Below are 27,532 nucleotides of genomic sequence, written 5' to 3' on the forward strand. Positions count from 1 at the left end.
GGTTAATATAAAATGAACTCTGGCCTCAACTGACTAAAATTGAGAATGTGAAATGATAAGCAGTTTTTTTGCAAAAGGGAGGGGAACAAAAAACAATTGAAGGTCAAGTATGTTATATTGGAGCACTGTGTCTCAGCCTTTTAGTGCAGAGTTTTGTGGTTGGGTTGGGATTGTGACTTTATTGGTTCCTGACCCTTATTTCCCTGTTTAACTGCATGACTTCTAGTCATGTAAATATGGCAAGATGATAGCCTTTTTTGATCTCAGACTGTTCTGTCTTTTACAACCAAGATTAATGTATTTTTCAGTCAAAGATGATTAACTCAAAACTTTCTTTTGAGTAGAATTAAAGCATTGGAATCTTATACTCTTGGAGCTTAAAATTTTTAGTGTACAAAAAGTAGGACATGCACATTCTGGATTGTAAAACTGAGAAATAAGTGGGCCTTCTAAATAAATAAACACTTAAACTATGTCGCGAGTGTAGTGTTCATGCCAAGGGAGAAAAATGAGTAGGGAACAGAAGACAGAAGTGTTGTCACTTTCACTTAGGGAGGGCCCTCTTAGAAGAGGTGAGAATTTTGAGTTTTCCTTCTTTTTTTAAATAAGGGAGGAGGAGGAGGAAAACATCTGATCTAATGGGGGTAATTTAGGGAACAGGAGAACAATGAGAATATAAAGTTGAGATTAGGGGACTAGAGGATTGAACTGAACAAAAAATAGGGGGGAAATAGGATGATCTAGGTTGTTTTATGCATGTTCCTTTAGCTAAATTATTGTTGCTCTGGAACCCAGTATGGGGCTTTTGGGAGAGAAGAAAATTATTCTGAAAAAGCAGGATAAATCCTAATTTGAACAGCAGCACATATAATTGATGAGAAAGGAATAGTGCTGGAAGTTCATGAAGGAGATTGATGTACCAACTATTCTTGGAGAATTTAGATAATTTAAATAGACCTATTATTTATGTAAAAGACTATTTTTAATTTAGAAAAGTGAAGTGTCACGTATGAAGGATGATCTTTTGTACTATTAGACATTGCTGGAATTTATTGCAATTTTTTTTTCCCCCTAGGGTTTGGATTCAGGATTTGTTCCTAGTGTCCAGGACTTTGATAAGAAACTTACAGAGGCTGATGCATACCTACAAATCTTGATAGAACAGTTGAAGGTATGGTATTCGATTATATATTGAATTGATATAAAGTAGTAAATGTTCCAGAGCTTGATTTTGAGTAAAACAGTTACTTAATGTTACCGACTCCATGGACATGAGTTTGAGCAAGTTCCAGGAGTTGGTGATGGACAGGGAAGCCTGGTGTTCATGGGGTCGCACAGAGTCGGACACGACCGAGTAACTGAACTGAATGTTACTTGACAATGCTTACTAATCCTTCAGCAATTTTTAAAACTAACCTAAACATAATTAGAAGGAAATAAAACAAGGTTAGTTTCATATTTTGTTTAAAAGTTCTCTGAAACTGGTAAATTTTAAGTGGTTTAGTTTCTAAGGCATTTTTTTATTTGGGTGAATTAGGATTTTGGAAGAGTTTATTTCTTTACATCCTTTATCATAACTAAAATTGTCTCCTTCAATTCCCACTTTAAAATTAATTACTAGCAAAGGTCCTGGAAAGAAAAAGAAATGTTGATAAACTTGAAAGGCAAGGCAGAAAAAAACAGGTTCAAACTGACATTTTAAGTTCTTAAAGTCATATATTTTCTTTTGCTTTGTAATGCTACCAGAGTAATTGATCTTGACTGTTTAAGATAGTTCAGTAGAATTTGACTTGATAACAATACCTTGGAAAAATACATGTTATCTTGTATTTTAAGAAACATTATACTTTTAATCCATGTATAAATCATCCCTGGAAGAAATATGGTTGTTTTTCTTGGTTGAGTAAACATATACAATGTAGTAAAGCAGCTTGATACTATAATCTTTTCTTTTTTTAATCCTGTAGCTTTTTGATGACAAACTTCAAAACTGCAAAGATGATGAACAGAGAAAGGTAACTTCCATAATCATGATTATGACTTTAAAAATTTTTAAACAAGGAGCCTTTTGGAGAAGTAATAGAAGGACCTCAGTGTTTTGACTACTTTACTGTTGACCTCTTACAATGTGCCATATAGGTTTTAAGGGGAGTTTTTTGGTGCATTTCTGATGTGGTTTCATAATTGAACAAAAGAATAACTGAAATTTTTATTATGATACCCTTTTTGTAAGTACCACCTTCCTAGGAATAAGTTCTTTCTGTTGAGGGATCATATGTTGAAGGTAGAAATTTATTAGATTTACATGTGGTCACTTCAGATATTAATAAGGCAACTGGTAAAATTTTCAAAATAAACCAGAAGCCACAGATGAGGACACAAAATGAATGTTGCTTTAATTATAGTTCCTCCCTTTGGGTTTCTGACAACCACTTTGTAGTTTGAGTATTATTTTCTTTTTTCAATTAATGTTTTCTTTTTCCTTGACTAGATTTCCTGATGCACCATCATTTATGTTTTTGCATTTCAGTTAACCATAGCCTTGCATTTGGCTCTTTTATACTTGGTAATAGTAGTGAGTCATGTTTAGTGCACCTTCTTAGTTTTGGAGTTTAGTTTCATGTCATTTTTAAGCAGCTTTGCAAAGTTTAAAGTGATTCTAAAATAAGCATTTTAAAATCACATAATGTATCCTATAGAAAAGACAAAACTTGCTTTCAAGTAAGGAGTAAGAATGTTTTATATTATTCTTACAAATCTTGAATTGACTCACATGAATTTTATTTGAGGATGTAGTCCATAAAGTGTCTGAATTTTTTATTTAAATGTTTGATTTAAATTAAGAAGTACAGCTAAAAGCACTCTGCAACCTGCCTGAACTCACTTAGATAATGAGTACATTTTTAGTAAAATTCTTTAAATGACTAACCAGTAAAAAAACAGCAATGATATCTCCTTGTGTTTCTGACAATTTATTTAAACTTATCTTTTGCAGAAAATTGAAACCCTCAAAGAGACAACAAATGTAAGTTATGTTTGATTAACTCTGGCTTTGCATTAGAAAGTGCTTTAAAATGTTTCTGTTTTAAGCTGCTACTATTAATAAGAGCAATTGAGATTTTAATTTTTATGAATTTTTACAAGAGTTTAAGAATTGTGTTATTTTCTAAAGGAATTTAAATGAATAGAATAATCCCTTTAATTGAATTGACTTCAGATGCCATTTTATGTTTCTGGTCTTGTCTTTCTGAGATCCTTGGATAAAAGGTGTTCAGTTCAATTCAGTCACTCGGTCGTGTCCAACTCTTTGCGACCCCATGAATTGCAGCACGCCAGGCCTCCCTGTCCGTCACCAACACCCAGAGTTCACTCAGACTCACGTCCATCGAGTCAGTGATGCCATCCAGCCATCTCATCCTCTGTCGGCCCCTTCTCCTCCTGCCCCCAATCCCTCCCAGCATCAGAGTCTTTTCCAATGAGTCAACTCTTCACATGAGGTGGCCAAAGTACTGGAGTTTCAGCTTCAGCATCATTCCCTTCAAAGAAATCCCAGGGCTGATCTCCTTCAGCATGGACTGGTTGGATCTCCGTGCAGCCCAAGGGACTCTCAAGAGTCTTCTCCAACACACACACAATGTATATTTGAGTTTTCTGATATACTGGCCTTCTGACGTTATGTACTAGACTGCTAATAAAACTTCTATTTTGATAAAAGCATTTTAGATACAAAAATAGTAGTATTGTAGGTTCACCAATATTTTGATAGGATCCTTTATTCTCCATAATTCCATGAAACTCTTGAATAGACATTTTGAGAATTTACATTGAGATAGCCTGCTGTTAATCTAAGAATTTGGAAATTAATCAGATTCATATCCCATTGTTAGAAACGTTAAAAAACCCTTTAGATGTTATTCAGAATCTTCTGGTCCATAGTCAGATGCATTATCCATTATGCCACCAGTCCCATACTTAGATGTTATTCAGTGTAAATTAACAATTTTTTGGCATTCCCAAATGATTCATAGAATTGCTAATAATAATTTCATGTGACACTGTCAGCATATTCCCTGGTGTCTCAGACAGTGAAGAATCTGCCTGCAATACAGGAGACCTGTGTTGGATCCGTGAGTCTGTCCAGAAGATCCCCTGGAGAAGGAAACAGCAACCCACTCCAGTATTCTTCCCTAGAGAATCCCGTGGCTAGAGGGTCGCAAAGAGTTAGACGGGGACACACGCATACACATATATTAGAACCCACTCGAAATCCAGAGAGGGTATTTCTTATGTAGAGAAGACTTAAAGTCCTGTGTATTTGAACTGATTTTTGTATTTTAAGCTTTAACATTACATGGCCATTTTATTGGGGGCAAGATCCTAAAATCAGTATTTTGTTTTTGTAGAGCATGGTAGAATCAATTAAACACTGCATTGTGTTGCTGCAGATCGCTAAAGTAAGTAAATTTTATTTTTGGTTATTTTCATTTAATGGGATTTAAATGTAATGGCATTTTTCTCTAGTAACCAAAATACTCAGTTTTGAAATATAGTACCTTTCTAAAGTAAATTTAAGTTCTATTTTGGGGTTCCTGTTACTGTTGAAAAACTATTGTGTTTGTATGTTACTTGCTAACCTGTGCCTGTTTTTGATGAAGTCATTTGTGATGGTGGCTGGGAAGGAAGGGAGCACATTTGAATGACTCACCCTTTCCATTATCACTGCTTGAAACACAGACATATTTTGCAAAATCTTTCACAAAAAAGATTTTCTTAGGAAAAAAGGAATTGAATTTTAGCAGAGTTATTTTGTTCATCCATAATGAAGAGTATAATGGAGATAAAATTGTTTTTTTACACATTTTTTTCTAGTACTGAATTACATTAATAAACTGCTATTCTTTATTCATAGAGTAAATATTTTTGGCTATTGTGATTGGTTAACAAGTTCATGGATATTGCCTGCTTTTCTAAAAAAATTTGGTGTATTCAACCTAAAAATGTACTTGATTGCATATTTTGAGAAATAAAAATTTTAGTATTTGAAAATAAGTATTAAAAAATACACTGTTTTTTTTTTTACCATTGACTGCACCTCTGTATTTCTAGCCAGTGGCTAAAAGCAGGTGGGCAGTAAATTCAGCAACCAGGTTTGGAAATGTTTAATTATTTGGTCTATTTTACATATTCAGTTGTATATACTTGTTTGCCTAATAACACTATTTTCCTAGCATTGTTAATGACACAATAGTATAGAAAAATGCATTTCTGCTTAGATGGTATGGCTATTAAGCTTGTAAGTGTAGGGGTGAGGGGAAGTATTTTCTTTTGAGGCTAAGAAAGTGTCAAAACTTAAGGACTCGTGTTCATTTTCTAGGTATTTTTGATGACTATGCCTGATTTTCTATATATGTTTCTAAATTTCCCATCTGTTTTTGTTGATCAGAATGTATTCTAAAGGGAAAATAGGGTTGGAGGCATAAGGGGGGTAAGGTTTTTATTTTGTGTTTTCTTTATTGTGAAATTACATGCGTGGATTAGGGCACCTACAATTACCCAAAAGCTTATATACAGATAACCAGTAAAAAACGTTAAGCTCAGTGTGAGTAGATAGGTATTTTAGGGAATGTCTTCTCTAGAAAATTGAGGGAGAACTGATAGTGTTTAGACTATTGGATTATCTCTGCAAATCATGGAATTCTCCAGGCAAGAATACTGGAGTAGGTTGCCATTCCCTTCTCCAGGGTATCTTCCTGACCCAGGGATCAAACCTGGGTCTTCTTCATTGCCGGCAGATTCTTTACAGTCTGAGTCACCAGGGAAGCCCATTCAGTACTTTATGTAAAACAGAGCAGCCTAGCCTCTTTCAGTAGTTCACCATTTAGTTACCCAAGAAGAACATTTTTGATGCTCTATCTTTTGAGTAAGTTACAATTCAAATTAGAAAAACTTTAGTCTAGAAATTTGTACAATTAAGTCAGTACTTGCTACCTGTTTGTTTTAGCCCAGCTTAATGGACCTGTATTTCAGTTTAGAATGGATAACATGGATCAAGTAAATGGAGTTTGGCTTTTTAATTTTTCCCAGAAAGAATTTCACTGTTCAGGCTTTTTATGTACAGATATATCCCTCAAATTATTTATGTACTCTATGTGAACTCTGTATTTTTAAACAATTTAAGTGTAAATCAGGCCATGTCACTTGCCTGCTCAAATCCTCTTAATGGTTTCCCACTTCCTTGGAATGGAATCTAAATGACTTACCATAACTTAATGGCGTACCAGTCCATTCTGAAGATCAGTCCTGGGATTTCTTTGGAGGGAATGATGCTAAAGCTGAAACTCTAGTACTTTGGCCACCTCATGCGAAGAGTTGACTCATTGGAAAAGACTCTGATGCTGGGAGGGATAGGGGGCAGGAAGAGAAGGGGACAACAGAGGATGAGATGGCTGGATGGCATCACTGACTCGATGGACATGAGTCTGAGTGAACTCCAGAAGTTGGTGATGGACAGGGAGGCCTGGCGTGCTGCAATTCATGGGGTCGCAAAGAGTCAGACACGACTGAACTGAACTGAACTGAATGGCATTTGAGCCATCACTACTCCCTCACTTCATCTTGCTTGATTACACTGTTCTAACAACATTGGCCTGTTTTCTTTTTCTCAGGCCAAGCATTTTCTGCTTCAGGGATTTGTATTTGCTTTCCCCTCTGCCTAGAAGGCATTTCTTCCAGACTTTGGGATTTACTCCCTTACTTTTTTTCAAATTTCCACCCTCATGAACTCTCTTTGGAGAGACCTTACTGACCACTCTATCTAAAATAATCTTACCCTCCCATTAGTTTCCTTTTTCTTCTTGGCCTTGCATCATTAGCCATATTTACATGGTATCTTGTTTATTGTCCGTCTACACCTGACTATAATCTCCTTGAGTACTTTGTCTTATCTACTACTTGTATTAGAATGCTTGCACTGCCATAACAAAAACACCACAGACCGGGTGACTTCAACAGCAGAAATATATTTTCTTCAGTTTTGAAGGCTAGAAGTCCAAGATCAAGGTTCCTATGGATATAGTTTCTGGCGAGGACTCTTCCTGGTTTGTAGGCAGCCACCATCTCACTATGTCCTTACATGACCTTCCCTTGGTGTGTACACACTGAAAGTGAGCATGAATGAGAACGCTCATGTCTCTTCTTAAGAGGACACTTAATGGATTGGGGCCCCATCCTTAAGACCTTATTTAATGTTAATTTACTTCCCTTACTCCAAATACAGCCCCACTGGGGTTAGGGCTTCATTGTTTGAATTAGGGGATGATGCATAGGCATTTACTCCATAACAGCGATGTATCCTCAGTGTCTAGAACATTGCCTGCCACGTAGCAGGGTAGTTGAGAATTTTGAATGCATTTTTTTAATACATAATTTGTAATAGTTCATGGTTTAGTATTTCCACTATATGTATGATTTTTTAGTTAGCCATGTGACTCATCCTTGCAAATTAATTTTGGCTAATCAGTCAATCTATGATTAAGATACTAGTTTTTAACTAATAATGAGAGGCAGCATTACATTATATTTAAGAGCATGGACTTCAGAGCCAGACTGTCTGAGTTTGCATCTTTGCTCCACCATTTGAGCCAAGTATATTTACCCTCTTTGCTTTGGTTTTCTCCTTTATAAAATGGGATAATAATAGTATCTGTACTGTTACTGGTAGTGTGAAACTTAAATGAATTAGTGTTTGTAGTGCTCTTAGTGCCATTGCCTTCTCCGGTACCAAGCATTAATTAATCCTAAATAATTTGTAAGTTAAAAAAAAAAAAATCTCTCTAGGAGGGCATAAATTTTAAAGCCACCAAATGGCATGTTGGTATAATTTTGAGAACTGATGGGAATATAAATTGTTATAGTTACTTTGGGGGATTATTCTGCCCTGGTGGGTTAACAAAATTTTGGAATCAGCTACTCTGGAAAAGATACTTTCATCTGAGACTCCAAATAGACATGGCCAAAAAAAGAATATAGATAATTTGATACCTTCCTTGTTTGGGGTTGAATTAGTATGCAGAGGTTGGGTTTTAATCTTCTTCCAGTTTTCTGAGTCTTTCCTTTTAATTCTCGTTCCCTAAAGCTTCCCGCCTGCCTGAATGATTAGTGCATTGATTCCCAAACTTTGCTGCACCTTAGAACCACCAGGGGGGCCTTTAACACTTCTGATGCATGATTCCTATTCCCAGACATTCTTGTAGTTGCTGTGGTGTGTCAATCTAGGCACTGGATTTTGCAGCTCCCAGCTTGATTCTAATGTGTAGCAAAGTTTGGGCATTCCTTGGTTATTGGGATTTTCAGGTAAGTTGTGTTAGCTTATATAACTTAATTCTTCCTTTGAACCATAGGTAGAGACAGCAGTGTTCCATTCATGGGGAACTGCAGAGGAAGTAAGGAGTGAGGGGAGGGAGCAGCGTGAAGATAATCTGGGAGACCCCTAGAGCAGAGGGCTTGACCAGTTCATCAAGATTAGGTGATATGACCAGAAGTCACAACTCACACAAGCAAGGGAAATTAATAATGTATTTTATTTAACTCATTATGTCCAAAATAATATCATTTCACCTGTAATCAATATAAAAATTCATTCACTAATGAAATATTTCATTTACCCTCTCCTCCTCCCTTGGCACTAAGTCATTACTATCCTGGGTATGTTTTATACTTTGAACTAGCCACATTCAGCTGCTGAATAGCTACATGTGACTAGTGGCTTCCAGACTGGACTTCACAACTCTAGATTATAATTTTAGAACTGAGTTGTCTGACCATGTCATGTGCTGTGTGCTCAGTGATGTCTGATGCTGCAACCTCGTGGACTGTAGCCTGCCAGGCTCCTCTCTCCATGGAATTTTCCAGACAAGAATACTGGAGTGGGTTGCCATTTCATACTCTAGGGGATCTTCCCAACCCAGGGATCAAACCCACGTCTCTTGCATCTCCTGCATTGGCAGACATTCTTTACCACTGTGCCACCTAGATACTTTTAAAGTAGATGTATCTTTAAGTTATCCTTGGATCCCAGATTCTTTCCTTAGAATATTTTTCTGTGTAGACTTTTTCTTTACATCTCAGCATTCATTAATTTATCAGACTTTTTTTTAATGAGATTTTCTTGTTGTTCAGTCGCTCAGTCGTGTCCGACTCTTTGCGACCCCATGGACTGCAGTACGTCAGGCTTTCCTATCCTTCTGCATCTCCCTGAGTTTGCTCAACCCATGTCCATTGAGTTGGTGATGCCATCCAACCATATTCTGTCGTCCACTTCTCCTCCTGCCCTCAGTCTTTCCCAGCATCAGGGTCTTTTCCAGTGAGTCAGTTCTTTGCATCAGGTGGCCAAAGTATTGGAGTTTCAGCTTCAGCATCAGTCCTTCCAATGAACACCCAGGACTGATCTCCTTTAGGATGGACTGGTTGGATCTCCTTGCAGTGCAAGAGACTCTCAAGTCTTCTCCAACACCACAGTTCAAAAGCATGAATTCTTCGGCACTCAGCCTTCTTTATGGTCCGACTCTCACATGCATCATAAAATTCACTCATTTAAAGTTTATGCTTTAATGTTTTTTGGTATGTTTACAAAGTTTTACAGCCATCACTATAATCTAGTTTTAGTCCATCTTTATCACCGCCCCCCAACAAAGAAACACCAGACCTATGAAGAGTTCAATCCCTATACCTCTTTCCCTCACTCACCCTTGCTCCTGCCTCTCCTCTAATTCCTGGCAACTACTAATCTATTTTCTGTCTTAAACTTGCCTATGGGGCTTCCCAAGTGGTACAGTGGTAAAGAATGCACCTGCCAATTCAGGAGAGGTAGGTTCGACCTCCTGGTTGGGAACATCTCCTGCAGTAGGATATAGCAACCCATTCCATTACTTTTGCCTAGAAAATTCCGTGGACAGAGGAGCCTAGCAGGCTACCATCCATCGGATCACAGAGTCAAACATGACTTGAGTACACATGCCACAGCACAGACTTGCCTATTCTGGACCTTTTATATATTTAGGATCATATACTATCTGGTATTTTGTGACAGGCTTCTTTCACTTAGTATAATGTTTTCAAGGTTGATCTATGTTGTAGCATGAATCAGGACCGAATTCCTTTTTATTGTTGAATAATATTCTTTTGAATGATATACTGCATTTTGTTTATGATATACAACAGTTGGCTTGTTTTCAGTTTTTGACCATTATCAATAATGCCTCTCTGAACATTTGTGTATGACGTTTTTGTGTGGATGCTTATTTTCATTTCTATTAAGTACATACCTAGGAGTGGAGTTACTGGCTTAGGGTAACTCTCTGTTTAACTTTTTGAGAAAATGCTAGACTACTTTTCAAAACAGCCACACCAGTTTATAGTCTATTCATAATGCATAAAGGTTCTATTTGCCCCACGTCCTCACCACCATTTGTGATTGTCTTTTTGATTGTAGCCGTTCTAGTGGTGTCTCACAGTGATTTTCATTTGCACTTCTGGAAAAGTGTTCACATTCTTTGTACATTTTTTTAGATGGATATTTTAATCTTATTATTTAGTTGTAAGGGTGATTTTATGTCTTCTGGATACAACTTATCAGATATATGACTTAGAAATTTTTCTTCAAGTCTGTGGGTTGTCCTTTTACTTTCTTTATAGTGTCCTGAGAAGCATGCAAATTTTAAATTTGATGAAATCCAATTTATCAGTCTTCTGTTGCTTTTGGCTTTGGTGATTTTTCTGAGAAATCATTGCCTAAGCCTCAGTTACAAAGATTTATTCCTGTTTTCTTATGAGTCTTATAGTTTTAGCTCTTACATTTAAGTCAATGTATAATCTACTTTGAGTTAATCTTTGTGGTGTGAGGTATGGATCCAAGTTCTTTTTTTTTTTTTAATGTGGATATCCAGTTGTCCTAGTCCCATTTGTTGAATGTCATCAAACTGAATTGAAAATTTTCTTTCATCTCCATAGCATATTTATTTTTTATTTTATGGAATAAGCACAGGTATAGGCTCATAATTAAGAGAGCTTTCATTAGACTCCATTTCCTTATTAGAAAGATGGGAATATATTTCATGGATTTTGTTGGTAGGCATGGTTTTAAAATACTGGAGTCTATAATTATGGTCAAAAGTCTTTGTTATGACCATATTTCCAGATCTCAGTCATGTTGGTTTGTTTAAAGAAGAGAATATCCATTGTACTAAGGAATGAGGGATGTAAAATCTGATAAACATATTTATAATCTAAGTGGGAAATAGCATTAGATCCTTTCTTTGTTTAATTAACATAATTCACATTGATTTCAATTGAATCTCTGGTTCAGTAGTACTTGAAATTGAGCTTTAGCTGACCCTAATAAAAGGCAACTTGTGGTTTACATACAAAACAAGAACAATAAAATTTTTAAAAAGAAAGGTAGGGTGGGGGTGGGAATGAGTGTTGTAAACCCTTTAAAATAATAGAACAAAATTCCTTAAGTTCATGATGGGAATGGATTGGTAGTAAGGCGTTTAATAGTCTGTAGGTTCATCTAGATTTGACTCTGCCTTGAAAGATAAAGCACAACAGTAACAAAAATAGTAAACCCTGCCTTAAAATACCCTGTAGATAGCATTTATTATTGAGAACACTTTGAGGGAAAAATTGTCAGATATTTAAGTTTATTTTTTTCTTCCAGTTTTATTGAGATACAGGAGACTGTACTGTTTAAGTTATGGGTGTGATTGACTTTACTGTTAATACATCATAAAAGTTTATCACAGTCTGTTTAGTGAGCCTCCATTATGTCATTTAGATACAAAATCAAAGAAATAGAAAAAAAATTTTGTGTGATAAGAACTCTTAAGGTTACTTTCTTAGCCACTTTCATATATAACATACAGCAATGTTAGTTATATGTAGCATGTTGTACATTACATTCCTAGTACTTATTTATCTTAAAACGGGATATTTCAGTTTATTTAAGTTACACCAGAAGTAAAAGTGGTGGTTTTCTTAGATAATATGATGTACTATATCAATAATGTGTTGCTATATAACAAACCTGTGTAATCTGCCTTAAAATAGCAGTCATTTATTTTGCTCACAAATCTGGGATAATTTGGCTAGGCCTCATGACTTGTTTCTATTTCATGCAGTGCCTGTTGTTGGCCTAATTGCAGGGATAGGGGGAGGTACCAAAGGATGCCCTTTCAAGATGACTCACTCACGTGCTTGGGAAATTGAGCTGCAGCCGAAGTTCTCCTCCACATAGTTCTTTTTTGGCCTTTCTCACGGTGTGGTGATTGGGTTCCAAGAAAACAAGGCATTTCTGTGACCTGGTCTCAGAAGTCGTAGTCACTTCTTTTATGTTTATTGGTAGAGACAATTACAAAGTTTTGAGGATGGGGCCATGAACTCTACCTCTTGTTGGGGCCATTTTTGGAAATTTTAATCTACCCCGTGTTTCTTTCCACTTTATTGCCCCTTACATGTATTTCGGAGAAAATTCTTTAGAAAAAATCAATTTAATGTTTAGAAGTTAGTAGAAAACTAAAAGTAAAATAAAATATCGTCTGAGCAAGAAACTTTAAAATTTTCCTTTCTCTATAGTTCTCAAGGTTTTATTTTCAACTGCCTCTATTAAGAATTACTGAAACTTTGGATATTGTAAATATATATTTAATTTACTTGTGCAAATCCCAGCATGAATTATGTACTTATCAACATGCTTTTATTCTCAAGGATATTCAAAGAAAGTATGCATTGTGTTGGCAGGTTATAAGGTCACCCCTGGCTTTGGCGATGTGCTTGCAGGGCACAGCATGTAGCTGTCCTCACAGATACGGTTTATTACAGCAGAGGAGCCAAAGCAAAATCAGCAAAGGAAGAAGGCACATGGGGCCAAATTCAGAGGAAACTAGGCCCAGACTTCCAGAGTCTTCTCCCAGTGCGATCCTACAAGGTGTGCTTAATTCCTCCAGCAACAAATTGTGACAACACATGTGAAATGTCTGCCAGGGAAGCTTATTAGAGACTCGGCGCCCAAAGTTTTTATTGGGGTCTTGTCCTGTAAGCACTCTCTACCTTGCACTTAGCAAAATTCCAGAGTCCCAAAAGGAAAGCAGGTGTTCAGTATAAATCAACCATTTGGGTTGCTTAAGCAGTTCAGGCACAGTGAGGTACCCTCCTAAAATCCAAGTTCCCAGACACCAGCCAAAGGCCAACTTTGTAGGCAGGCTTTTCTAAGGATAGCTATTTCAGGCCTGCTGTGTTAATGCTTTTTTAAAAAAAATTATCCCCTAATCTTTAAATTGTTCTTGATTAACCCTTCAGTGTTGTAGATTCTGAGTAAACTCCATAGTTAAAGGGTTAAACATAATTGAGATATAACTTGGCTGTTAACTTTAAAACCAAAACCAAATATCAATTTCTGTTAAAACTTGAAAGCTTCCTGATAGTATGGAGTTGAAACATTAACAGTTTTAAGCTAAATATATTGTCTGTGTATTACTAATAGATGGATTATAGTTACTGGAACAAATATGTTCAATAACTTTCCACCAACTTCTTCTTAAGTACATCCTTGGAGAGGAGAGGCGAGTCTTAAGGAGCATGAGTTCTGGAACTAAACTTTATGTCTTGGAGTCCTGGCTTCTCACACTTTCTCAGTTTTCTCATCTATCCAGGGGGGATAATAATAGTACCTACTTGATAGAGTTGTAGGTGGAATAGGTAAATTAATATACACACATATTTTGCTTTGTTGCATTTTGCAGATACTACCTTTTACAAATTGAAGGTTTGTGGCAGCCTTGTGTCGAGCAAGTCTATTGGTGTCATTTTTGCAGCAGCATTTACTCACTTTGTGGTCTGTCACATTTTGGTAATTCTCACAGTATTTCAGACTTTGTCATTATTACTATACTTGTTATGGCGATCTGTGATCAGTGGTCTTCGATATTACTACTGCAGCTCACTGAAGGCTCAGATGATGGTTAGCATTTTTTAGCAATAAAGTATTTAAAATTAAGGTATGGACATTGTTTTTTAAGACATAATGCTGCTGCACACTTGATAAGCTACCAGGATAGTGTAAATACAACTTTTATGTGCACTGGGAAACCAAAAACTTTGTGTAAGTTGCTTTATTGTGATATTTGTTTTATTGTGGTGGACTGGAATATCTCTGAGGTCTATTGGCTGTATGCAAAATATCTGCCAGGTAGTATGTGTTAACCCCTGTATCATCATTCTGTGGTTATATTAATTATGATTACTGAGACAAAAATCAGACCATCTATTTATAAGAATATAATTTGGGGGCTGATAGCCAGAATATGGGAAGTTGTGTCTATCCTAAGTTTTTAAAGATATATGATTGTCATATCTTTACAGTACAGTAAGAGATTGGGGGTGTGGAGAGTCAGAATAATTTGCTATAAAGTTAAACTCGGAAGTATTTAGGACCTTTAATCCTCAATTAATGTGTCTCCTTTAATCATTGGTACCAATGTGACTGCACAGTTCAATAGGATATTTCTACAAATAATTAAATGCCTGTATAGAAAAATAATTCCCATGTTCTTGGTTAGAATTCTGTTTGGCTAGGAATGGACAAGTGAAATTATATTAGTGGAAACAGATTAGTAGTTTTCTAACATTGTTGCTTACACAGTAAAATAAGCTTTCTTACTAGGGAAGAGAGTACACAAGGCGTTAACTTAAAGAATGAAGTTAATATTTTTAACATTTCTCCTTAAGGACCAGTATATTGCGGAGAATCACGCAGATGGAATTATAGTAAGTTTAATCTAATCTTTACTCCGCTTTACTTCTGCAGAGCATTAATAACCAGTTATGTCAGGAGAAGCCTGAATTTCCACTTATTTTTCAACACAAATCCCTCTTTTTACCCACTCACTGCTCTCTATTGTTGATTCTTGCAATTTTCCTTGAGCTCTTACAGTTGGCCGCCTTTCAGCAATCATTTGGAGGGGAAACTTAGATCTTAAAATTAAGTGTTGGTTCTTATTGAATCACCTTGCATGTGTTAACTTGACGGGTAAATCATGGTGTAAAAATGTGGCTTTTATGACTAAATACTGCATAACTCACAATGCTACATTTCTTGGCAAACTTGCTAATGAAAGTAGGGGGCACAGTACTGAAACATCTTAATCTAATTGTATGTTTTCCTTTTTAGATTTTGTGTATTGTGTTAGCTGTCACTGCCACTGTGGTGTATACTGCTTTTTTGTAGCAGCAGGTTGCAATGTGAATTTTTTCACATATAGCCATTATCTCTTCTTTCTTCCCCTTGGTTTTTTACTCTTCCTTATATTCAGCTTGCCCACCATAAAGAAAATTTTATTGGAAATAAAAGTTAGAGTTTGAAGGTTTGCAGTTTAAGCTTCCCTGATTTTGTGATACATGTGTGACTTGTGTTCACACTGTATTTTTGAAGCATGAGGCAATCTCTTTTTTTAGTCTTGAGGCTTTACAAATGCCAGAGGTCTGCAAACTCATTTTGTAAATCTTCAAAACCATCTTATGATTATACTTGAAAGGATGAGTATGTTATCTTTTTATTTGCTTTAAAATGAACACCAAGTTTAGATGTCTGTGTTGTTTACATATTTCTTGAGAAAACAGAGATAAGAGAAACATTTTAAAATTTTGAATTCTTAAACACGTTGAAATTTTTGTTTCTCTTCACAGTATGAATTCAGGGTTTGAGCCCTGGTGATTTAATAGAACTATGTGATATAAACACAATACAATATAACATACCTCTTCCTGAGATAGCAGTTAAGATTATAAGCCTCATGGAAAAAGACTGTGTAAGTTATCTAGAATTTCATGGTTCCCTAATACCTTAAGGAAAATTAATTATGGCAGTTATTTTTATCTCTTTTCCCTCAAAGCACATCAATTACTTTTTATTATGTTAAACAACAGTTTTATAAAGCATACCAAAAATGTTTGTTTATTTGCAGTTTAAAAACATCTAGAAAGTTTATACTCATAGAAAATCTCAACTTATAGAAAACAGACATATTTGAATCATTTAAGTAGGGACCATAGCATTTCTCCTTAAGAGTTTTTATTTATTATTTTTTTAAAGGAGTTGTTTATGGTTTAGGCCTTGAACCCAGACTGCTAGGACCTAGCCCTGCCACTTACTAGCTGTGACTACAGGCAAGTTACTTAACCTTTGATTCTTCTTTTCCTCATCTATAAAGAAAAGTTACTTCTACCTCAAGAGGGTTGTTGTAAGATAGTAGGCACATAGTACTCAATAAATGTTAGCTATACATACATTATGTATATATAATTAATATATTTTGTGTTGTATTGCATGAACTTTATTAATGTTAACAGATTAGGGCTCGGGATTGTCATTTGTTTGCACTTCTCAAGCTCTTCATGTTCTCTTTTAAAGCAAAGCGTAGAATGTTATTTGACATATTTTAGCCTGAAGTTGATTGATCACAGATTGTTAGATATGTGTAGAATAGTTGTATTTTCTGTTAACAACAACAGCAAGAAATATTTGGTACCTTTAACATACATCTTAAAAAGTCTAAAAGTGTTCTGTGGGATTGACAAGCCTAATCTTGGGCTTTTGAAAAACGGAACATTGCATTCAAAAGATAGAATTCTGGTCCATTTTTCCAAAGTTATTTTCTTAGTGTCTTTATAAATTTTACTGACATTAATGTAATAGGTGAGAATAAAGAGGCAGCATGTTCTTGTTCCTGTGGCTCAAAGTATTAGAAGTGGGATTTTGCCTTTGTTAAAGCACCTGAGTCCCTTTAGAGAAAAATTACTATGTAAAAGTAAGAAATATATTCTAAGAACAGCTCCAGGATTATTGAGACACTTGTTTAGTTATTATGGCCCAGCCTGGTATCTGAAAATAGAATTCTAAAGTAATAACCAGAAAGCCCTTAGAGACCATAGCATCCAGATATTTCTTCATTTTATACATTGGGAAAGTGAGGCCCATAGCAGATTAGACTTGCCAGGTCACTGGTAGAGCAAGGATTCTAGAAATTCAAGTTCTGAGTCTCTGTTTCTGTGCTTTTCCTAATGGTTTGGAACCTTCCCCACTTTATAAATTATTAATTATTGTTTTCAGAGTTTCTTCTCTGTGTCCTTTATTTCCTAGGCCTAGAATATTTATGGTAGATAGACTGTTGTGAAAGAATTCTTATGTTTAAATTACTTAATTTAGGAGATCTGATTTAGTGATTATTCTATATACAGAGAGGGGATTTAAGAAAAAAGTTAACTTAGGTATTAAATAAGAATGCTATAAGAAACTTTCCCATTATCTCAATTTCCATTGTTAGGTGCTTTTAAATTTTCACAAATGCTTTTGAAACTCATCAGTAAAATACATATTTTCTAATTCTATTTTAGTATTTTCTGTTATAAGCTCTACCTAATACATATTTGAAGTTTAGTTTTCCAGATCAAGGAACGCTGAAGAACTTAAGATTTTATTTCTTGGTTTTTATCTAATGTAGTCTTCTAAATGGTGGATTTAAACTTTACTTTGGCAAAGACCTTGGTTTAAAATCTCACCCTCCTCCAAAAAAAAAAAAAAAAAATATCAGGAAGCTGTGGAGTCTTGTTTTTAAAATACCATTATGCTGGCAAAATAGTTTCTTGGCTTGGAGTCAGAAAATCTAGGCTTTCTCTCTCTCTCTCTCAAATGTAACTACATGTTTGAGTATTTTCTTTCTAAATCCTCCAGAAAAAAAAGCTTTCTTCCCCCCAACAACCGATTAGGAGATACGTTTCTTTGCCTTTAGTGACTGTAAAACTAGATGCCTATACAGTGCAATACACATTGATGGAAGGTGGCAATAGTATGGGGTGTAAAGATAAGATTATAGTGGTGCAAGTATATTAGCTCGTCATAGGTATAATGCTCATTAATTCCAAAGTAAGAGCATTTCTCCCCACTTTGATATTTGTGTTGAATTAAAAATTTGAGAAGCACTGAGTTGAATTGAGAATTTATTGTTTTGGCTTCCTGAAACCATTCTACAACTCTTTTCATGTGTTTTTGTTTGGCTTCACCTTTGTATGTGACAGATTCATTCATTTTTCCTCCTTCCTATGCTTTTTGAGAAATTTTTTTATAAGGAACTCTTAGCCTGCTATATAGTAAAGTTGTTTTATTTCCTCCTTGAAATTTGACCAACATGTCTGTATTGCTGCTCCCAAGACTTTGCTGTCAGAAATGTGGGCATTTCATACATTTGAGAGGGTCAACACCAGAAGGGTAATTACAATAAAAATAACTATACTGTGCTTCTTTACCTCAGAGTACTATTAATCCTGTGGATGCCATATATCAACCTAGTCCCTTGGAACCTGTGGTCAACACAATGCCTTCCCAGACTGTCTTACCTCCAGGTATAGTATAGTATTTGGAAAAATGTTTCACAGATTCATTAATGACAAAAAAAAAATTTTTAATGGCAGTTGTAGTAATCTTGAAGAGCGCTCTCTCTCTCTCTCTCTTTTCTTTTAAATAAGTAAAAGGAATCTCACACACAAATACAGCCAAAAATGAACTGGAAAAAAATGATACTATTTTTGGGATTGGAGCTTTTAAAACACAATTCAAAAGGTTTTGGTTTTCAAAGTGAGATGGAAGACAAACATGATTAACTTGGATTAGCTGATAGGACTGAATCCTATGACCTAGGATTCATGGCTACCAAGGAAAACATAATATACCTTGATCTACTTGAAGGTAACCCAGAAATGTTCTGTTTTTGTGTATTCTTTATAACTCTGAATTATACAAGTGATTTCTTTATGGTGGACTTCAGGATAATGAGAAAGCGAGGAACGAAATTTTTGATGCCTATTGATTAGTTACACATGTGTATTTTTAAGGATAGAGTAATAAATATATATTTTTTTTAACTGGCAAAGGAGGGCTTAGGTCCAACACCCACTGATTCCTTTTACTTTTTTGTGGTATCCAAAATTTCAGTTGTTGGCTGAAATGTTGTCATTGGTGATGAAGTTGTCAGAAATTTTACTGGGGGAAAAAAATCTTTTTAAAATTACTTACGTATGTGAGGTCTTTTTAGGAATTTTTTTTCCTTAGGAGAAAATTAGGAGCATAATATCTCATGAGACTAAAGAGGAAGTAATGTGCCACATTTTAGATTTTACATGTGGTTTAATCCTCGGGTGCCTGCTGTGTGCCTGTTAAGTTGCTCAGTCGTGTCCAACTCTTTGCAACCTATGGACCAGGCTCCTCTGTCTATGGGATTCTCCAGACAGGAATACTGGAGTGGGTTTCTATACCCTCCTTCAGAGGATCTTCCCAACCTGGGGATCAAACCCAAATTTCTTAGGTCTGATGCATTGGCAAACAGATTCCTTACCTCTGAGCCATTTGGGAAGCCCATCCTTGGGGAGGAAACAGTTTATCATCAGAAGCATTTGCTGGTTGTACAGAGCAATTGTACTAAGATATTGTCTTATCTTGACTAGTCTTTGAAATCCCACCTAGTGTCTCAGTACTCAGTAGCCTACCATCATTGAGTTTAAAGAGGATAGGGCATCAGAAAGGAGTAGCAGCATGAAAAGTGACTTATTGGAGTACAGTCCCAAAAGTTACTGGTCTTTAAGATTTTGAATTCCACAGAGTTGTAGTTATTTGTTTGGCTTTTTCTCTCACTTATTTCACATCTTAAATCTCCTAGAACCTACTCAGTTGTGTAAGTCAGAGCAGCGTCCATCTTCTCTACCAGTTGGACCTGTATTAGCAACCTTGGGACATCATCAGACTCCAACACCAAATAGTACAGGTACAGATTGTGTGATTCCTTTACTTCTCATAACTGCCCATTAACATTTGAGATTTGTGTTTGATTACTGATGGGAAAACATTGAAGAAAGGTGGTATATTTTGCGTTGGAGATACCTTAGTTTTACCTTAATAGTTCCATCTATGAGGTATGGTTAGCTTTGTGATTGAACCAGACATTTAATAATAATTATAAAGACTCTGATGCTGGAAGGGATTGGGGGCAGGAGGAAAAGGGGACGACAGAGGATGAGATGACTGGATGGCATCACTGACTTGATGGATTTGAGTTTGAGTGAACTCCAGGAGTTGGTGATGGACAGGGAGGCCTGGCATGCTGCGATTCATGGGGTCGCAGAATCGGACACGACTGAGCGACTGAACTGAACTGAAGTGATAATTTATATGAAATAAATGATTGCAGAATTTTGTGTATTTGTTGAGATTTATTTTGAAGATATGTATTGGCTTTTTAAAAAAAAATTGCTCAGGTTAGATTTATATACTCTCTTATTATAAAGGAATCAAATAATACAGAAGTATGAGAACAAAAGCTATAAATCTTCTTTACTGTTTGTTGTTTGCATACATGTATGTACATGTCTACCTGTATTGCATACTTTTATTGCTGTTTTTGTTCTAACCTAAATGAGATCATATGGCTCTGTGACTTTCTCAATTTTCATTTATCCGAGAACCATTTAGAGAGCTTTCTGTGTTTATACACTTAGGTCTGCAACATACTTTTTAAAGCTGCTCAAGCTATTTTCCTTGTGATGGACATTTAGGTTGATTGCAGTATTTTCCTATTATAAGCAGTGTTTCAGGGAATACTCTTGAACAAAAACTCAGGCACATAATATATTTTTATGGATAGATTTATCCGTCACATTTTTCACCAGTTTTATAAGTATAAAAGGATACTTGATTTAATTTGCATTTTCTTAATTTGTTTAGATTCCTGGTCTTTATTTTTTTCTCTGATTCACAAGGATGCTATCAATTTAGTATAGATTTATTCCTTATTTTAAAACTAATCAGGTTGATGTTGAGTTATCAGTTGAACCAAACTCAAGGGAGCACTTGGTTTTTGTCCCTATTACACCTGGAGGCCAAAATCAAAACCACGTGAAGGACATGGGAGATGAGCCCCTGCTATTGCTCCACAGATTCTTTGCTGGTGGGAATTTCCTGTGTAATAATGAAAAGCTACCTTGTGATTTTTAGCCCAGTATGAAATTTGAATTAGTAAAGATGCTGATGCTGTTACTTTGGATTTTTAATATTTAACAGCCTGAACCATATGTCTTCTTAATTTTCAAAAAGAAGCAAGCAACAGCAAGTGCGCTCTTATTTGAAACTTAAGTGATGATAAGCAATTTGAATAATAAGGTTGAAATGTTTGGCTGACTTTTTTCTGTATATCATTACACTTTGCCATTTTAAAAATGGTATCTGTGTTTCTTTTTTTATAAGGAGGAATTATGTTAGAATTTTGAAATAGCTAAAATACATCCATTTGGAAATATAAAATACTAGTTACAACTTTGAAAAAGTTCGCATTTTTTATGTACATGAAGTTTAGAGTCATTAATTAGTTATAAATAATGATAAATAATTTAGGATAAATTATTCCAGGAGGCATTATAAATATATAACATTTTAGAGTAGCTGGATTTAAAGAAATCTTTTGTGGTTTATGTCGTTTGATTTTTCAACCTAAATTCTTCATCTTTCTTTCCTTTATCTCTGTCATTAACACGTAAAACATGTTTTTTCTCATAAGGAAAACTCAGTTCTTTGGATTGCAGTTCCCATTCTAACTCATTTTCTTGAATACATTTTCAGTTTTGTGTGGTTGCCAGGACTGTTTGCATAGTACTTAATCATTTGTATTTCCTGGTCTCTTTCTTCCTTTCTCTGTCATTTTTTTCCCCCTTATTTCAATTAGGGAAAATTTATTTCCCATCTAATTGCTGGTATGGAGCAGGGCAGGTGGGTGGGGAGTAAAGTCATTTGCTAAGATGAACTATCTCTGGCATTCACACAATAAGCTTTGCCTATTTAGGCAGCAAACTTTCTGTGTTTATGTTTTAAAAATATCTTTGTGAACATGGTAACTGAGAGTGGCAGGTGGATGTGCTCTGTTAACTGTTGAAGTGTAGACCGTGGAATGGGCTAAAAATCCATGAGTGGGCTCTGGATTCATTTTTATTGCTGCTGTTCTTGTTTCTTCTGGAAGTGTGGCATTGGCTTTTAAATTGTCAGCAGTGACTTTACTCTCCACCAGACATTGGTAGCAGTTTGGCATAAATTGCCTGAGAGTCCTTAGATGCTCAGTAAATACTTTTTAAATTGCTCTCAATACTTCACTGTTCTGTTTGATACTTTCATTGTTATTTTTTATTACTAAGCAATGAACCCCAGATGATTATCAAAGGGACATAGCATTTTTTCATTTATTTAGAAGGCTGCGTCCCATTCTGTAATGTGATTTGCCTTTTTGTTTGTCTAGTTTAAATGTTGATTTTCTTTACAAATAGTCTAGGGACTTCTCTGCCAACTTAAATCTTTTCTTGATTTTAGTAGGTCTGCTTTGACCCCATCTTCCTAATATCTTCCTTTCTATTACCAACATTGTCTAATTTAAAACTTATTTTAACTTTCTAGGCAGTGGCCACTCACCCCCTAGTAGCAGTCTGACTTCTCCAAGCCATGTCAACTTGTCTCCAAACACAGTCCCAGAGTTCTCTTACTCTAGCAGTGAAGATGAATTCTATGATGCAGATGAATTTCATCAGAGTGGCTCATCACCAAAGCGCTTAATAGAGTGAGTAGGTGAACTAACTGTATTGAAATGAGTCTCCTGATTTTTAAAAATGTGATTTGATTTTGAAACTGGTGTTAATGACAAGCTCCTTTAAAAATTATTTGGAAAAAATGTAAAAGACAGCTTATTTTCAGTTGACTTACTGAGCAAGGCTAGTTCTGTGAGAATGTTGATTTTACTTCTGATTTAATTCAAATGGAATAAGTTAGCATCAGTTGTGGTAACATGCCAGTGTTGTTCGGTGAACTTTGGGCCTTATTTCTGTAGAACCAACACTAGGAGAGGGTCCACTGAAAGTGAGGATGCTAGGAATTATTCATGTAAGAGGGAGGTTACTACTACTAGTTTTGTATTAGAGTGAAGGTATTCAGGTACCTATAAGTAAGGCTCTGTACTAGCCAGGTAGAGGAATGATGTGTTCAGGACTTTGGACCCCATAGACTGTAAGCCTGCCAGGCTCCTCTGTCCATGGATTTTTCCAGGCAAGAATACTGGAGCAGGTTACCATGTCCTCCTCCAGGGGCTCTTTCAGACCCAGGAATTGAACCCATGTCTCTTGTGTCTCCTTCATTGGCAGGCGGATTCTTTATCACTAGCGCCACCTTATACAGAAGTGAAACAAGGGCCAATCCTTCCCCTCAGGAACATAGTCTTTTATGGGGAAAACAGACATTTATAATGTAGTGTGAAATATGCTTTGTAAGAATAAGCCCAGGAAGAATTGGGAGCGTTTTGAAGTTCTGAGAAGTCAAGAAAGGATTCACGGAGGACGGAGGGAATGTGATCCTAAGATGAGACATGGATGAGAGAGAAGGGTCATGGGGGTGAGAAGAGGAGGGGGGAAATGGGAAATGTTGTTCTCATGGAGCTGGAACCCTAATAAGAAAGGCCTGTGGGGAGCAGGGGCTTGGTTTCTTTGAGAAGTTATAAGCTAGTGAGCATGGCTGAGTGGTTATAAGTTGTGGGGAGTGGTTAAGAAGATACAGGATACAGGAGAAGTTGACAAGGGCCAGGTCATGAAGGAGTCCTTTTAGCCTTTTATGAATTTTGAACATTTTCTCGCAAGTGATGGCAGCTGCTGGTCAGGTCTACCTTTTAGAAAAATAGATAAGAAAAATATGCCTAAATTGAACAGAATTGAGTACAGTGGGAATGCATTATGTGTAGGAAGACCAGCCAAAGCTGGGTAGGAAATTGAGAAATGTTGATAACCTGAGCTACGGTCATAGCATAGGAATGGAGGGAAGCATGTGGACTCCAAAGATACAAAGTAGGCAGATTTTGGCAGTGATGGTAGATTTTCTTTTATTAGGAGATATTTGACCTATTTTACACTGTCAGATCAAAGCTAGGTGTGTTCCATTGTACAGAAAAGGCCTTTCTTTACACATGAAGTCACTTACATAATAGTTAAAGAAAGTGAAAGTCACTCAGTTGTGTCCCACTCTTTGCGACCCCATGGACTATACAATCCGTGGAATTCTTCAGGCCAGAATACTGGAGTGGATAACCCTTCCCTTCTCCAGGAGATCTTCCCAACCCAGGGATCAAACTCTAGTTTCCTACATTGCAGGCAGATTCTTTACCAGCTGAGCCACAAGGGAATCCCAAGAATATTGAAGTGGGTAGCCTATCCCTTCACCAGCGGATCTTCCCGACCCAGGAATTGAACTGGGGTCTCCTGCAGTGCCAGGCGGATTCTTTACCAATTGAGCTATCAGAGAAGCCCACTTTGATAGCCAGTCAGCAAAGTCCTTTTTATCCCTGGTAGTATATAGGTTGCTGTGATTCAACTTTGGATTCTGGAATCTTAGAAAGAAATGATAGGTTCTAAATCTGCTTTGCTTTACAGGTATGTGATCTTGGTCAAGTTATTTAACCTGTGTAATCCTCAGTTTCCTTGTTGGTAAACTGAGGATGATAATAGTTTCAAATTCAAGGAGTTGTTGTGAACACGTAGATGACAGTAATGTCAATCAAGTGCTTACAGTAACGTCTGGCATGTATAGTAAGTATGCCGTAAGCGATAGCTGTTACAGAAAGCAAATTAACATTTATTTGCTTTAATGTTTCTATATTTGTTGTAGATGTAACTGGCTTGCTTTTTGTTGGGTATTTTTTAAGAGTAAGTGCTATTGTTGCAGTTTGGGGTTTGCTTTGAAATACAGTACAGATTTGGAATTTGGGATTTGGTCACAGATTATATGTGAATTTCCAAGCTGAGTACCATCAGCCAAACTTAGACCTTGATCCTTGGTTTCTTTTAATAAGAAATCTTGTGTAGCACTTCAGTTCTCTTAAGTTTGCACATGAACTGAGAAATACAGTATCATGTGTAATTGTACCATAACTGTTCAGAATCTCAAAATTAATAAGGAAAATGACTATATTAATTCGGGAAGTTTTGTTACATAGTAGATCAAATTCAACATTTGAATGTGAGAAACGTAAAATATATGCCATTAGGTGAATACATACTGTTACAAACATGAGAGGAAGAGAGATTTGAGCCCACAATTCAAGAAGACTAGTTTAGCAGAAAGAGGTTTAGCATGTTGGTTTCTTAATGTTTATATGTGGGCAGTAAACTATTACAAGAGCATTTAACAGTTTGCCAATAAAAATTTCACTTTAATTTTGAAAAAGAATTTTTATAATAGGTTAAAAGAAAACAGGCATTTGGGAGGAAATTCCAAAATAAAGATTATTATTGATTTCTGAAGTGTTAAATCATTGTTTCCTTAAAAAGAATTAAAGAAAGTCTCCTTCATGGGACGTTAGCCATTACTTGAAACATAGTACAAATTGAGTATCAAAATGAATTGAGTATCCTCTAGAAACCTAACTATATTTATTAAAAGCTTGATGATGATATGGTTAGCCTCCTTACTACATCACTGATAGCCTCTGGGCCGTTTTAGGGGTACTCCTTAAATTTTAAATGCTTGCTTACCTGTTGTACCTGTAATAGGCATGTTTACAAAGTTACCTGCAGGCTCATAGGCATTTCTTTTTTCTCCTTAGAAACTTCCTTCTCTGTGCTCTCCCAGTACCCACCTCATAACAAACATATGATCTATGAACCTTCATGCTTCCTTATTTATATGCCTTAATCTAGATTCCAAAACTAGTAGGGACTATAGTTATTTAATTTGGCCAGCACAGTGTTTGTTGACTTTTTTTTTTTTTAATGGAGTTTAAATCCCTTCAGATTGACTATGCTGGCTCAAGGTCTCCATTTTCTTATGGAATGGGGAGTGCTCAGTCATGTCTGACTCTTTGAGATACCATGGACTACCCCGCCAGGCTCTGTCTAATTTCCAGGCAAGAATACATACCGGAGTGGGTTGTCATCTCCTCCTTCAGGGGATCTTTCCAACCCAAGGATCGAACCTGGTCTCCTGCATTGCAGGCAGATTCTTTTACTGCTGGGAAGCCCCCCTGACCCTGTTCGCATGTTTAGGCTTCCCTGGTTGGTCAGCAGTAAAGAAGCTGCCTGCAATTCAGGAGACCACCTTCAATGTAGGAGACACTGGTTCGATCCCTAGGTCAGAAAGATACCCTTGGGAAGGAAATGGCAGCCCACTCCAGTATTCTTACCTGGGAAATCCCATGGACAGAGGAGCCTGGCAGGCTACAGTCCATGCGGTCGCAAGAGTCAGACTCAACTTGGCAATTACACCATCACCACCATTCTTATACTGATGCTGTCTGTCTCGTGTCTGTAGGCATTGAGCTTGTGTGCCACCTGCTGGTCATCAGCCGCTACCACTAGTTTTCTAGCTCTCGAGTCTCTATCTACAGTTTCTCTCCCTGAAGGAAGAGAATTTGAAAGCTTAAGTCCTTCCCGCCGTTCAGTTTCTAAAGACCTGTCGTAATGATAACTTCTCTGTGAACTCATGTTCTGATACAGGCAGAGCACAGAAGATTTTTAGGGTAATGAAACTATTCTCTGCAATAACTACAATGATGAGCACTTATTGACATCCTTTTGTCAAAATGCATAAAATGTACAAGACCAAGCGTGAACGCTACTGTAAACTATGGACTTTCAGTGATAATGCCATGTCATGTAGGTTCATCAGTTGCTACAAATGTACTACCAAGTGCAGTATGTTGATAGTGGGGAAGTTGTACATATGGGAATTCTGTACTTTCTGCTCAGTTTTGCTCTGAACCTAAAATTGCTCTTTAAAAATATCACACTTATCATTAAATAAGAAATCAAAAGAAAGTAATCAAGGCAAACTATGTTTAAATTAGAATATATAATGTGTTTTGCTGGAGAAGGAAATGATATTCTACATCAGTATTCTTGCCTAGAAAATCCCACGGACAGAGTGGCCTATCTGGTGGGCTATAGTATGGAGTTCACAAAAGAGTCGAACACAACTTAGCAACTGAAGAACAGTGGTGTTTTGCATCTATAAATTTGCAATAAAAGACTTTAATGTGTGTACCATTTTATAAATAATATCTGCAGTATGAGAAATTTGGTTTCTATTTTTACCCTTAATAAGTAAACTTAGATCATTCTTTTATTAATGTACAAATACTAGTCCTGGGTAGGTTATGATCAGAGCTATATAATAGAGGGAGCTTTCTTTAGACCCTGTTAATCAGCTCATAATACCACTTACCATAAATTTACTTGTAAAAGTTAATGTACTTTTTTATTTTTTTAATTTCAAATATGGTTTTTATTGACTAGGAAAAACCTGTGTAAGCTTTTTCAAAGGATCTCAAAAATAACATCTTTCTGAGACTAATTAATAGATTTATCATTTTTGAGGTTCTGGAAATTGTTGCCAAGAATTACGACATACTTACATTTATGC

At 36.1% G+C, this 27,532-nt stretch overlaps 1 protein-coding gene across 9 annotated transcripts in view; it reads left to right on the forward strand.

Moving 5' to 3' along the window:
- OSBPL9 (oxysterol binding protein like 9) overlaps positions 1-27,532 on the forward strand; it is a 168,671-nt gene that overhangs the window by 125,672 nt on the left and 15,467 nt on the right. For 5 of the 9 annotated variants that reach the window (XM_005678430.3, XM_013962835.2, XM_018044063.1 and 2 more), the window contains 8 exons: positions 1,076-1,171; positions 1,968-2,015; positions 2,996-3,025; positions 4,404-4,454; positions 14,782-14,820; positions 18,360-18,450; positions 19,761-19,865; positions 22,535-22,694. In XM_005678430.3, the coding sequence (XP_005678487.1) occupies positions 1,076-1,171; positions 1,968-2,015; positions 2,996-3,025; positions 4,404-4,454; positions 14,782-14,820; positions 18,360-18,450; positions 19,761-19,865; positions 22,535-22,694 (620 nt within the window). The remainder of the gene's footprint in view (positions 1-1,075; positions 1,172-1,967; positions 2,016-2,995; positions 3,026-4,403; positions 4,455-14,781; positions 14,821-18,359; positions 18,451-19,760; positions 19,866-22,534; positions 22,695-27,532) is intronic. The other 4 variants (XM_005678429.3, XM_005678431.3, XM_005678434.3 and 1 more) reach the window with 1 other exon arrangement.

Source organism: Capra hircus, chromosome 3 (assembly GCF_001704415.2).
Source record: "Capra hircus breed San Clemente chromosome 3, ASM170441v1, whole genome shotgun sequence".
Classification (NCBI taxonomy): Eukaryota; Metazoa; Chordata; class Mammalia; order Artiodactyla; family Bovidae; genus Capra; species Capra hircus.